Raw genomic sequence first — 14,840 nt, forward strand, 5'->3', positions numbered from 1 at the left:
ACACCTTATTCTGAGCAGGGGCAAGGGAAAAAAGAAAAGAGACCATCCATTAATAAAAAAAGAACAGATTCTAAATAGATTTATCAGGGAGCTATACTTTTACAAAAAGTAAATCAAATCAAGTTGCTACCTGCTCTGATATTAATATATGCAAATAATTGCATCTTTTAATTTGGAGAACATTTTTCTGCACTTAGCACACAGCTTTCCACAAGTTGTTTTCTGAAACTGCACTAGTATTACAAAGATATTAATTGCACATCTTTAGCTGTCTTCTTTTGTTTTAGTGTTATTCAATAACTATATATAAGAGGCAATGTCAAAGAAAAAAAGATGAAAAGTGGACATTTAGTTCTTGTACCTAAGGAAAAAAAAATCAATCCACCTTACTTACTGGGTGAATTTCCCAGGGGTTACTGATTCTTTGGAATCTACTAAGAATTCCCAACAAAATTAGAAACAAACCTAGAGTTTAAGTACATACTTTGTACAGTGGTTTGGTTATTAAATCTTGTCTTAATTAGGAAAAATGAAGACCAGAAAACTTCAAAGTTCAGAGCTGATCCTTGCATGTTAACCCCTCTCAGCTTGGGTGTTTTGATTACTCAACTAGGACTCCAGTTGGCTTTTCTTTGAGTATGCATTCCATATGTTTAATCAAGATGGCATATGCATATCTCGTAGCCTCAGGTTTTGAAAATATTTCACCTTCCCTCAATTGTCTAAAAAGACTTTTTAACTGCTAAAGTACTGAGTCTTTGTACTACAAACCCATCAATTCATGCATTCCTCACAAAGCTAAGAACCCCACTGATGTGTTTTTCTTAGTTAATATGGTTATTGATATAAATTCTACCATAGCATTTGGGGGTATGTGATGTGGCAGCATGAGCATTTGTCCCCAGCATAAAAATTAAACTTAAGGCACATAACCATATATTTCTAGTCATGTAGGACTAGGAATGCATTGCATATTACCAGAGATAGAAGGGATAAGGAAGGAAAAATATTGGAGCTGGTTTGTGATAATTCTTGTTGCAGTAAAAAACTTTTGTTTCAGTTGAACTACAGTGAAAACACATGCTAATGAGAATACTTCCCTCTCATTCTTGAAATATGCCTTCATTCTCACATGGCTCTTTGTGATGAAGAGACAAAACTGGTGAATCCAGCTTTTATTCTGTACAGAATAGTCCATATACATAGGCAGAGAGTGGAAATTTAAGTCTGTCCTAGGGCCTCTCTCTGCCATGAACTTCCAATACCTATTTTTGCCCCAAGAACTTCTCAGTCTCCTTTACTCCTGCTCCCAGAGCAACCAGGCTTCTTCAGGAGCACAGTAACTCCTCAGAACAGCAAATGCCTGAGGAGGAATGAGATCATGCTGCAGCCAGAGAAGCACCGGGTTTTCTGAGGATGTGTGTGTTTTATCAGAATTTAAAGTTTGTAGCATCTAGATTCTTCTCCATGCTCAGAAGAACCATTTTGAAGAACAGTACTGAAAAATGTCAGTGCTCTAACCATGTGTCCGTCCTCTGCAAGGACACAGAAAACCAGGGGGCTTCCTTAGGTACATGCAGAACCCAAATTTTTATAAACTGGAATTTAAGGGTAGCCAATAGACAAGAGAGTGAAAGAAAGATCAAATCATGGAGTAGCTTTTAAATAGTGAATTTAAAGGTATCGTCTTTAACCTTTTAGCTAAAAGTTCAGATTGAACTCCTGTGATTATAAGAGTACTACATTTTTGATCTCTGCTAGAGTGGTAGCATATGCTTTGTTCAGTCTTAAAACTTGCCTCTGTTCACAGTAGAAGTTATTTTTTCATTGCATAATTTGCACAGGTTTACAATCAAGCTCTGAAAAGCAGAATTATAGTTATTTGAAACTTTACACAGTAGATATTCTAGACCAGATAGGAAAGCAACTAAATATTTTATTTCTTAGGAAAAATTTGGGCATGTATCAAGTGAATACATTAACTTGGTTTTTCTGTTGTTCTGTCCTTTACTCTTCTATTCATGGGCTATATAATGAAATCTGCACAGAGGTATAAGTGCATATAGAATTTCTTTAATAAGGAATAATCAAGGACCCTAAAAGTTTTGGTAATAAAAGACCAGAACCATTTTAAACTGTTAAGACTGTGAAATGCTAATTGACCAAGGTCTTAGAGCAAATTAATATCTTCTTTTTTGTTTTCTATTTCCCTTAACATTTTATTTCTTATGTTTAGGTCTTCAAGTCCTTAAGTCTTTAGTATTCAACTGAACCCACAATTTGAGTGTTTGCCCTCAGCTGAGATGACAGGGCATGTGTCAGCACACCCTGATAACTGGTTTTGGACTGATCTCTTTGGCTGACTTATAGGTATAACAACAAAAAGAGAAAGAGAACCACCTTTTTCTCACCCCATTGTTCTTGTATTTATCTTGCATTAAAAAAAAAAAAAAAGTGACTTTTTTAATTTTTAATTTGGTGAGGAAAAAATACACTTCAGCAGCAAACCAGTGCTGCTATGAGGGTGATAACAAGCAAAATATAACATAGGTCAGAGGTAAAGGATTCCCCTTGATCATTTACATTCTGAAAAGAAACAAATCGTGGCCAAAAGGCGTGCCTCTGTCCTTACTAGCAAAGAGGAGATCCCCTATGGATTATTTCTGGTCAGCTGTCAGATGTCTGACTTTTGATGTGGGAAATGGTATATGTCTCCACTGAAGTCTGACATTTATACCTGTGGGATCTAGTACACTGACCTTCTGAAAACATTCTGCAAATGTTGACATCTCTTCCAAAAGTAGGTAAAAACCCTTGTCCCAGAATTAATAATGAATGTGAAGTAACCTGAACTCAGCTTGTCTTAGGGAAGACCAGCTTTACCATTGTCAGCTTTAATATACTTCTGTCCAAATGACAGCTTATTTCCTCATAATGTCCTTTGATCACCATTGCAGATCTTCATTCTGCTCAATAAGGGGAGACCAAAGTCCAAAACCCCCAGTTAAAATTAGTGCAATTGGATACCAAAGGACCACTGCTACAATAAAAAAACCTTAAAATCTTGATATGACTGTGTATATCTGTATCTAGAAAGCTTTGACCCAGCCACTTGCAGAAAAAACTGAGGATTTTGATTTAACTAATCTAAATGCAAAGCCCCTAGCAGAAGTCTGTGTTAAAGAAAAATCTCAGAAATAATAATGTGAAGAGTACATGAACAAAACTATCTGTCTTTAGAAGTTATTTTTGCCATGTATGATGAATCAGGCCTGCCGCTACTGAAGCTGAAGTCTTCACTGGGTCCAAGATTTTATTTGATCAGTGCAGGAACCCTATTTGTGTTCTTAAGTTGTGTATTCACAGCACTTTGTCAATGTGTTTTCCATGGTAAAATTCTCTGTATTGGAGAAGTAAAGGGCAAAATAAAGGGGCAGTTGGTGTGTGCTCTAAAGTATGGGAGGTATATGGATAATGTTATGGCTTATAAAAGAAACACCTGAATTTCAGTTCTCATTCTAGGATTTCAGTTGGTTGAAAGCATCTCTGTATGAGGAATTGGTGACCAGGAAAGCCTGTGAAGTAAAAAAATATATAGGAAATGAACATTCATTATTACTTGGATGGTGTTCTCAGTTTACCAATATCTCTTAAAAGAAGATGAAAAATAATACAGAAATTTACGTTGATAGAAAAATAGAACTATGATTTATTGCCAACAGGAATATTGAAAAGATACAGTTAACTCCAGATTAATCATTCACTTCTCTGAATAATGTTTTATGGAATATGGAAGACCAGGTTCAGCAGTAGTAAATCAATCTAGCTCCATTAAACATATTACACTGAGGTTTTGGCTTTGCAGTTTATAAATCTGACTAGCATCTTCTATAGGTGAGAGATAATCTTTCAAATATTGCTAATCGCAGGGGATTATTTGGGTAAAAACGAAAAGAAACTGTTGTCTGTTTGGAACTGGAAAATGCCCAGAGCATTTTCTCCTTTATTAAGAACTAATGCTTAAGCCATAATGCAGAAGAATGATTTTGAAAGATAAATACATCCCTTAGAAATATTGGTACTACGTGAGTAACAGAGACAGCAGAAGCCAAGTTGTTTTCAGTTGCAGCTAAAAATGTACGTACAACACACATAGCGGGTAATCTGACTGCCATAGAGGAGAAGGGGAAAAAGTGTTCTGTAAGAATAAGAATAAGTTCTTAGAAATGACTGCCATGTATTTAAAATAAACAATTAACCAAGGATGGAAACATGTTGGTTGGCTGCTGCAGGACTTAGTGATTTTGTCTCTTTGTAAAGACATCTTATTTAAAACATTGTATTTTACAAGAGCATATAATTTCAAAGGAGAAAATGACGTAGGCTGCAGTTGAAGGACTTATAAAATGGTCTATTGCAGTGTCCAGATTATTTGGCCTTCCATTTTGCTGTACAACCAAACAAGTTAGGATATGTTTCATGTCTTTTTCTTTTATTAGACTCTTGCAGTTATACAATGGAGTTGATATCTGTAAATATTTCCTCTCCTGCTGATACGATTTACTTTGAGTTATGCATATCCCTTATTGCTTAATTTCCTGAAGATAAAAGCAAAAAAAATATATAGGTTATATTAGCATGAAGGCATTTTTTAGTGACCACTTAAAATGGAATAGGTGATAGCAGTAAAGTATACTGGTAAAGTATAACCAATATGTGCAACCCTTACTTAATTAGGGAAATAACAAAACTATGGTTTTGTTATTATTTTTAAACATAATCCCACTAAAACTCAGATTAAGCAATGACTTTTTCAAAATAAAAATAGATGCATTAAAATTAGGAGAAACCCCTCCATGTAACTACAGAAAAAGTCAGGAAAAAAAAATGTTAAGTGGGGGTTAGAAGTTAAAGGTTTAAACATTGAGTGTGAGCAGAAGTATCCAGCTGTGCAATGAAAGGACCTGAGCAGCATTTCATTCAGAACATTTTCTGCTGTGTAACCCATCTTTAGATAGAGAAGATAGAAATACTGACTCTAAACTGCTATCTTCGCGTGTTTCCAGATACACTACTACCACTAGGAGAGATAATTTAAAAGGAGATGTTTCTGACTTAGGAGAAGTGTCCAGTAATGTTACTAGTATAATTACTAGAATAGGATGGGGCTGAGTTGTCTTTAAAAAAAACTTGAATAGATATGAAAGCATTGTGGTGATACAGAGAAGCAGTCAGCTGTGGCTTAGCAGTCTGAGCAGTAGAAGGGATTTTCAGGTTTTGCGTCATTCCTCCCCATTCCATCCATGCAATTTGATCATGCTCCATCATATGAGAAGACAACTCTAATGCCTCATAGCCCCTTGCCTGAGGCTTAGTTAAAATCACAGTGGCAAGGATGTTTTTAATAAAATTTTGTAGTAAAGAAGGTAATATAAATGCACTTTTTAAACTCTTCTGAGTAAATATATAAAGACTTTAATTTCACGGAGTTTTAGAAAATGTAATTTGCTTATCTCCTCCTGTTGCTTAAATCTGGAGCAAATCACCTGCTGAGTTCTACAGGATGGAAGAAGAGTCCAAAACAGGAACACAGCAAATTGAAATGCACACAAATTCTACTCTAAGTCTCTGCAGCCCCATTACGTGTGCTTGTTCTCTTCGCTGATTGCATGCAAAAAGTGTATATATATCTATATATGGATCACCACCTTCAGAGGTGATCCATATATAGATTCTATACTGCAGTCTATTATGTGTTGCCTCAGAAAGCTCAGCAGCAGACCTGTACCCATACAGCAGTGTAAAGAAGAAAGAGCCTGACATAAAAGTGAAAATGCGTAAAAGAAAGGAGAGCAGTAATGAGCTAAATATGTGTCTTAACTTTGCTGTGGGCATGCACTCATTTTCTCTTAGCTTCCCCTGCAGAAAAACCCACCTGGTGTCAAGTAACTGGTACAGGGAATGGTTTACAGATGGATCAGCCTCAGTGATTCTTTAGTTTATATGATTATCTGTCACACAGATGTTTCACCTTGTATTTGCTCACTTACAGCCAGCCATGCAGCCTTACCTGCCTTTCTCTTCCTGCTTGAGGAGTGGGGAAGGCTCCCCACAAATGGTTAAATAATAATAGTAATAATAATAATAATATTAATAATAATAATAATAACAATGATAATAATTATGATGATGATGATGATGATGATGATGATGATGATGATGATAATAATGTGAAAGGGGTGTGCCTGAGCTGATTAAATTTAGTTAGATTTAGTAACTTCTTGGTCAGTGTCATCCCCTGAGAAACAACTAGAAAAGATTTATAGGTTTGATCTGAGAAATTTTTCAGATGCTGTGTAATGAAAGGAGACTCTCCACAGCAGTTGAAGTAGTAAGGGCATGCAACATGCAGGGTACTCATGTTGTGATTTCCCAGTTACTAAGGTAATGAAGAGGGAGTTTTTGTTTGTTTCCTTTTAGTAAGCTATTGAACTCCCATTACACCTCAAAAATTAAGGTTTGCTGTGACAATAGCCAGACAGTCTTCCTCTTAGAAATTTGTTTTTCTACTGGTGCTCTGCATCAGAGCATCTATTGGAATTGTATAAATTGATCTTTCAACTCTCCTTGTTGACTTAATGAGATTTCCTAAATCCAGCTGCAGCTTCTTGCACACAGTTTACATGACAACCTGGCATTTTTCTATATGCATTAGCAGGCTGAATGAAACGGGATGGTCCATGGTTTGTGACAAAAATAGATATCCTGCAGCCATTCATGTACTCAGTAATTGAATATATAACACTAGCTAAAACTCAGTTTGAAAGACATGATTGATGGTTGGGGAAGACAGATGGGAAGAGGAAAATATGTAAGAGTAAAGGTAAAAGGTGCTTTTCCCCTCTCAAGATATTTGGTTTAGATGATACAAAACAGTATTTACTTGAAATCGAGTAGGCCAGTTGAATAAATGATAGTTACTCACTCGACCCTGCAATTTCTTACTCACATGTCTGATTTCTGGCTCTTTTAACAAAGTGGGGATTTTTTTTCAGTTTAGGTTTTTGGACTACATTTGGAGTATTTTGAAATGCATTGGCTTCATCTTAAACAGCAAAACACAAACTGCACATGATTGAAAAGCTCAGGCATCCGGCACTTCTGCAGAGCTTTAAAATAGCAGTTACTGGGCTAGAGCTGGTTGTTGCCTTGGGAGCTGTGTTATGTCATCATTGCTGGGACTGGAATACGTGTACGGTGCACCACAAAAGCTGTAGTCCTTCCAGTCATGCACAGACGTGCTTGTAGTATCCTTGTGCCACAGAATAGGGGACTCACACCAGCTCTTTGTCACTTCTCCTTTGCTGGCTTTCAGTGCCTTCATGTTTTAACTGATAGAGATGTTTGTGTGAAAATTCTCTAATTTGCCTGTAACAAAATATTAACCAGATTACTAGTTATATCTTAGTGCTCCTTTACTATTTTTTGTTGTGGGTAATTAACTGTAAGATGGTATTTCTGCATTCATGTTTGAATAAAGACTAAGGAAGACTAATTTCTCTAGTTTACCAGCTGTAACAGTCTAACAGATGTGTCATGTTTTTCATTATCTATAAACATGGTATTTTTCTGCTGCAGAATAAAAAGTGGCCTTTTGCTTAGGGACTTTTGCTCTTTTTTTCTGGATATATCAGCGTTTTGATGGTGCATGGCTACATGGGTTTGCTGTGGACACTTTAATTTCATCCATGCAGATCTAGTACTTCTTGGTGTTTGGCATCAGTGAGTCAGTACTTGTTCCCCTCTTCTCTTTCCAGATGCTCTCTAAGTCCATTGAGCAGCTCAAGCAGCCTGGCAGTCACCTGGAGGAAGCTGAAGAAGAGCTTCATGGAGATCACTCAATGCAGGAAGAGCGAGCTCCCTCCAGCAGTGCCAGCGTTAGGGCTGAGAGCAGCAGTGCTGGTGTGGATGAAAGAATAGGACAGCAGGTGGGGGCTGTGAAAGTCAAAGAGGAGCCACTGGACAGTGATGAGGATGTTCAAACCCAGCAAATGGAATCTGGGGAGCAAGCTGCTTTTATGCAACAGGTAATAGGCAAAGATTTAGCTCCAGGATTTGTAATTAAGGTTATTATCTGAGCATCACATGCATTTTCTAGACTTTGATAAGCAATTGTGTTTTGATTCACTGAGCTAGTAAATCCTGATTTACTGTTCGAAGAATTTAACAAATGCAGAAGTGTTGTATGTACACTTGAAAACATAGTGAAGCTCATTCTTATGGCCACTAATTGAGAAGATATCTGTTGCAATCAATTATGCTACATAAATCTTTGAGTAATAGCTGATAGATGTTGTATTAGCCCAGAATTATCTTACATCGCTTAGTCCTATTGAAAGAGAACTCGTATCACCTAGCCTGTTGAGATCAGCAATTGATGGAATTAGTTTCCAGACCTGATTGATGAAACATTCTTCTGATTTTGAATCCTCTGACTTCTGCTTTCAGCTGTCTGTATATATTGTATCATACTATAGTCTTGAACACTGTTAATGTTAGGGTATTCTTTTCCCCAGTAGACAGGTACTGACTGCTATCTTGGTGGTCTCAGGCTGGTGTATAAAGTTAATTTAGAGAAAAGTACAAGGTGGATATAAAGAGGCAAGGCAAGGCACTGTTTTAAAATTGCATTGTTTTCTTTTTTGCACTGCTTGGTTAACTTTTCATTTTGTCTTATTTGATGATAATGTCCACAGAGATGTCCTTAATGCAGCAGATACAAGTACTGGTGAGAAGCAAAATGCAGCATTAGGTGGCTCCAGTCAGTTATTAGGACATTGCACGAAAAGCACAGAACTGTTATCATTATCATCTGATATCCAATCACTTGTTTGTTTGTTGTTTTTTTTTTAATGAAGACTAATTTTACAATATCTCATAACCTTTACAACGGAGTCTCATGGACAAATCCTAAAATAACAACTGCGCATAAAATGCCACCTTGACAAAAGGCAGGTTCAGCTTGCCTGGGAGCGTTGAAAGGCACAGTCGTGTGTGCAGCCCGCGAGCTGCATCCCGGCCCATCCCTCACAGTCAGCAGAGCCAGGCTGGCTGCAGTGGAAGGCCCTGTTTATTTAAGTCAATACTTTGTCAGGTCCCTGCTGTTCTCCTGCAGAAAAGTGATTTTGGAGGGGGGGCAGGAAATGCCTTATGGAAACAGGAAGCCCAAGTGATTCATGTGCTGAGGAATGCGGGGCAGGGGGGACGGGGCAGCGCTCCCTCTGTTTTTAAAGGCACTCTATGAATTGATTTATTGTCAAAGAAAATAACAAAGCGAGTAGGGAAATTGTTAAGGAAGCTTTCCAGTGAAACATTTCCTTCATATTCCCTTTTGATATGTTTACCTTGTTTTATAGGTTTACTTTTGTTAAGCTAGTTAAAGATTCATTGTATTAAGATCCCCTTTAATATGGATAATCCCAAACTGACCTGGACTCCTTGTCAGGTTTTTTTTCTATTAAAAATATTTATATTTCTAAAGCTGAGGTATTTTAAGGTGCAGTATCCGGTTTCAAAAGAGATAGTTGTTTTGCCAAATGTAGAAATTGCTCTAAACTATGTTATTAGCATGTGTTGTTTACATTATGTTCTAATACTATTCAATCTCTTCTAAAATGTTGCAACTTCTAAAGATACATTATCCTTTTTCCTAGAAGATCTCCAAACAAACTTCTGAATAGTTGCTCTTAACATAAAAGGCCTCAATAGATAGAAAAATATTTAATTGAGAAAAACACAGGTGATTTTTATGTGTGCTTCATATTTGAAGAGAAATCTTTCTCTGTCCTAGATGAAAAAAATTGCATTTACATTCAAAAAGTGAAGGCTATAAAAGTGAAATTATATGTGTTTCCCATTCTATATGTTTTTAATTTTCTTTGAAATCTGACTTCAGCTTCATCAAAAAGGGATAGTGCATCTTTTAAAACACATTTGGGGAGAAATTTGCAATTGAGAAGAGTTTTGTACAATATCAGTTGAAAGACGTGTATTCACAGAAGACAAAAGATATTTTTATAATGTCATTCAGGTGAGAAACCCCAATACATTCGTGTACTTTAATTTCAGAATCTTTCAAATTTGGATAAAATTAAAATGAGAGAAACTACCTGGAACCAGTGAAAAGGAAAACTGGGTTTAAACAACCACATTTCTAATTGATTATTGTCTCTTACATTTTAAATCTACTGTATTTATTATAATTTACACCCTTAGAGGTGATCTTGTTTTGTGTTGTAAATATATTCTGTTTGTATGTTCCCTTTTTTTGCCTTCTGATATAAGTCTTTTCCTTTCTCAAATAAAGTTTTTTTTTTAAAAGATCCCCTTCCAGATATTTGACTTTGTGTAAATTTGGTAATTTAGTGGTGGTTTTACTTTGTACAATTAAATATGTTTGCTGCACATTGTCAAAACAATTTAAACTTTCAGGAGTAAGGTTTTTCTTTTTACACTATTCTTACAATAATTACACAAAGTCTTTCTTTTTGGTCTCTTGTTTTATCCTACATCAGCCATTATAAGTTTTAGTGAATGTGGAATGGTATTGATGCATGCTCATTTTCCCATCACAGCATTTGTCTTGAACATGTGATCATACCATACAGGAAAGATAAAAGTGAATCCCAGTTCCTCAGCTTCTAATTATCCAAAATTCAGACAAACTGTAATAATTTACATCACATTTCTAAAAGCTGCCTGGACCACTTATCTGAAAATGTGTTTGTACTGACCACTTTGGTATTCATCAAGACCTTTGCAAAACTAAAGTCCACCTGTAAATAAGCTGGGAGAGAGGGACTCCATGTACTTGGCAGACTTTAAAATAACTGCATTGAGACAGGGAAGTCCCAATGTAGAGAACTTCCATGAAGATGATTTACTCCCAAATATACCCTAATCCAGAAGATGTTGCATAACTTGGTGACATTTCCTGAACTTTGCTTAGGATCCACAGAGAGAGAGCTTGTACTGCAAAACAATCCCTGTTGCTACAGTATATTAATCATTACTACCAAAAGAGTTTAGAAAACTACTGCACTGTAGTTTTTATAACTGTTCATTTCATTTCCAAATACTCTATGAAGCTTTGATTCTGGTATAACTTTAACTAAAATAAAGTCTATGTTTCAACAACATAAGTGTGTAAGAATAAATAGTTCTGTAAATCAAATTAAATTATTTTCATTGCTATAGCAGCAGCATAATGTTTCATCAGCAATACAATGCCCAGAAATAGATAAAAGGTCAAATTTTAGCTGAGGAAAGCTTAAAACAAGTATTAACAATATAGCATTGTACTAGTTGTCTTATTGTTTATAGTGAATTTAGAATTGTATATCTTTAAGTAAATCATGCTTTCATAACAGGGATTTTATTTAGTGCCCTTTTGTTTAAATACCTGTGCTAAAATTAGAAGAACATTAGAATAAATGTTTTGAATTTACAACATTGCTGTGTTGGAGACTGCACCTAGATCTTTTTCTTAATTATTTACCATGCATCAAAGCACCATAATGAAGAAAATAACCATAATACAATACAATTCACATATCTTATTTTCCTCCCAGGATTATGTGAATCTTTTTTTTTTTTTTTTTTATGTATATGCTTATTCTGTCCCGTTGTCCAAAAAATAAAGCCAGTATAGCTGATAGCTGACAATTTAGCAGTAATTGCTAATAAATGAAGGAAAATCCATCATAATATTTACATACTCAGACACACATTACTGGAATATAGATACTGTAAAATTAGTCTTTTTGTCGTGTTCTGGCATTAACAAAATAGGATTAAAAGCTGAATGCCTCAGCGAAGCACGAGCAAAGCACGAGCACTTGAGACACTACCACCGCTCATCTGTCCACTCTCTTCATTCCATCTTCATTATCAAGATCACTACGACTTATTCCATGTTACTTAAGCCAACTATACCCTGTTTTTATCTTCACTGGAATTCTGAGGTAAAAATCTATAAATGTTAGTTCCAAGCAGCAATCTAAAAATGTTTACTTATTTCTCCCCCTTATGAACACTTGACAATTTGCAGGCAAAATTAGCTAAGCTGAGTTAATTTCCTTACTGTGTTCTGTCCTGCTAGCAGCATGTCCTATTTATCTACTTAAGAAATGTTTGTTTGATTTTCATTTATTTGTTTAGTTTCTGATTTCCTTATGCAGTTCCCATCATCTGGGTGGCAATGGAGCTTCTGTACCTCATTTCTTGGTGGAAGAATATAGTTTAGAAAATCATCTGCTGACTTACTGCTTAGGCAAACAGAAGAGCATCCTGGATGAAATTATCTTCTCTGGGCTAGAGGAATAATATAAGTTATTTTTGTGGAATTTTACTGCTCTATTTGATAGGTTTTGTGCTTTGAATTTGCTATTTTTTTTCTCCTCAAATTCAGGTTAATTTAGATTAAGATTTAAAGGTAAAAATAGGATTAGCTGAAACTGCCTAGCCAGCAGATAATCTGGGTTTGTCAGCCGTGCTCTCACTCACACACACTGGACTGGGAAGGTGCATTTTAAGGAATGTGTCAATATCTTGATGCCATTAGCCTGAGTGTCACACTCCTGCTTGTTTTGACTGTGGCCCCATAGCTCATCTAGCCTGTACAGGACAACTTCCCTGGCTACCTGTGGGCACACACATCTGTTTCAGCCACCCAAGGATTACTTAGGCAGCAGCTGAGAGTTGAAAGGAGTCCCCTTAGTCACTTGAAATCATTCAGCAATGTGGTTTGCTGTGATAAAGGGGGCCTTGGTCACTAGAGTTGTTTTGACTGACCAGATAATTACTTGTAAGTGATCCACCCCCTTAATTAACTGAATAAGATGTTTTGAATGTGATCATGGAGTCTTTGTTGCATTTTTTTACTTTATTTTCCATAGCTATCTTGAAGTAACTATGTTCACTGTTAAATGGTACATAACCCTGAAATACAAGGGAGATGGTTTGGAGGATATAATGTTAAAAGTATCCCTCTGCACACTTGATCCTTCCAGGATGGTTACAGCATTTTTGCCCTTGAAAAGTGCTGGGAAGGACAGGATAAATGGAAATGTAAGTTTTGAACAATGTCAGACTTATAAATAAACCTGCCCTCCCCTCTCCTCCCTCCTGAATTAGATTGCCACTGCAGTCTTAGCTCAATTCATCTCTTTTTCTGTAGGCTGCCTTAGCTGTTTAGTGTCTCTTACTGGCTGCTGTTAACTTTGCAGCCAGTAAGGGACACTGACTTTGCACCTTCCTGCCCTTCCTCAAGTTTGTGAGTGCACAATCCCCCTATAATTCCTACACAACACCAGCTGGCTCTATGATTTCTGGGATCAGACATAGGAGCAAGGAAGTGGAGTGCTGTGTAGTTGGATTTGTTTTGTGAAAATTTTTCATTTATCTACATGCAGGAAGGCCTCTTAATATTTAGCCTGCTTGTTCTCAACCTTATTCTTAAGGGCCTGTTCATTTCTATCATGTTTCTAACTGTGGTCTTTAAAAACTGTGTTACATGAAAAATAATTCTTTTTTGTATGCTAATTCTATGTGAAAATGCATAATAATATGAATAATTATAAGTAATTATTCTTTCCCAAGTTACTATGCTTTCCCATCCCCAGTTAGATGGGAAAATGATTCTTTGTTTTTTAAGGAAGCCTCAAATCTATTAACTTTATTAATTGCCAATTTTTTTTGTCTCCTATTGTAAACTTCCAGTTACAGAAGGCAATAACTCTTATTTTATCATAATACTAACTGAGTTCCCTGCCTGACTACATAGCATTACCGTGTAACAAAATTGTTTCATTTTATTGATACCTTCATGGGTTAATGTTGACACTGCTTTATTTTTATTTTTAGATCCAAGAGATTTTATGCTTCTTTGCATCTTTCAAATACTGAGGATATAGCACCTTGATACTTTTCTTAATGCTCCCATTTGTCAGAGAAAGCAGAACGTCAGGAGAGCACTGGGGCAACACTAGGCAAAATTCCTTAATCAGGGCTACATAACTAGCGTGAATCAAAAACCTCCAAGTCCATATCCCTGTAATTATCACTGCATATTTTGACAGTTAGATGATAATAATTTCAAACCTTTGGCAATTTATCATTTCCTGTATCCAACAGCACAGAGTTTCTTTAATTTTGTCATTGAAGAGGATTATGTGTTCTTGGAAAGTTGCTTCTTTAAATGCATCATTTTGGAAAGAATTCTGTTTGACCTCAGAATGTCTTTCTTACTGTTAGACATTTGTATGTCCACACGCACGAGTTTTCATTTTTCTCCTTCCTTTAAAATATGAGAGTGAGTTAATGCACTCCTCAGTATATTGCTGGCTAAATCTTCATAAAGCTACATTGTTTAATGTCCTGGAAGTGCAGCTCAGCCCGAATGCCTTGGAGACATAGGTGCTCTAATGCAGAAAGCAGTGCATAATCTGTCTCCTCGCATGTTCTGGCCTGTGACCCTTGGATCCCCAGGAGGCCAGGGAGGTGTTTCTGTTCATCCTGCAGCAAGGGGCTTGTGAAAGTTGCAGCTCTGATATTGCAGCAATGCAGCAACGTCAAGGGCACGAGAAGGCTTTGCTCAGTTCTCTGCAAAGCAGCTAGTACAGCATGGAGGATTCAGTCTCATGCTCCTTCCTTAGTCTTTTCCTTTTGCTCCCATCAATAAGAGCAGCATGATAGTTTTTAGGTGGCAGTCTGCAGATTTTTAAGGCAGATCTTTGTTACTGAACAGACTCAGAAGGGGCACAGAGCAGAAACACTGTTGG

At 36.5% G+C, this 14,840-nt stretch overlaps 1 protein-coding gene across 18 annotated transcripts in view; it reads left to right on the forward strand.

Moving 5' to 3' along the window:
- Window positions 1–14,840, forward strand: part of HDAC9 (histone deacetylase 9) — a 458,175-nt gene that overhangs the window by 262,044 nt on the left and 181,291 nt on the right. For 15 of the 18 annotated variants that reach the window (XM_032746695.3, XM_032746699.3, XM_032746701.3 and 12 more), the window contains one exon: window positions 7,818–8,087. In XM_032746695.3, coding sequence (XP_032602586.1) covers window positions 7,818–8,087 — 270 coding nt within the window. Of the gene's footprint in view, window positions 1–7,817; window positions 10,381–14,840 lie in introns of those variants that run through there. The other 3 variants (XM_032746704.3, XM_030264779.4, XM_030264780.4) reach the window with 1 other exon arrangement.

The sequence above is a fragment of the Taeniopygia guttata genome, chromosome 2, assembly GCF_048771995.1.
Source record: "Taeniopygia guttata chromosome 2, bTaeGut7.mat, whole genome shotgun sequence".
Classification (NCBI taxonomy): domain Eukaryota; kingdom Metazoa; phylum Chordata; class Aves; order Passeriformes; family Estrildidae; genus Taeniopygia; species Taeniopygia guttata.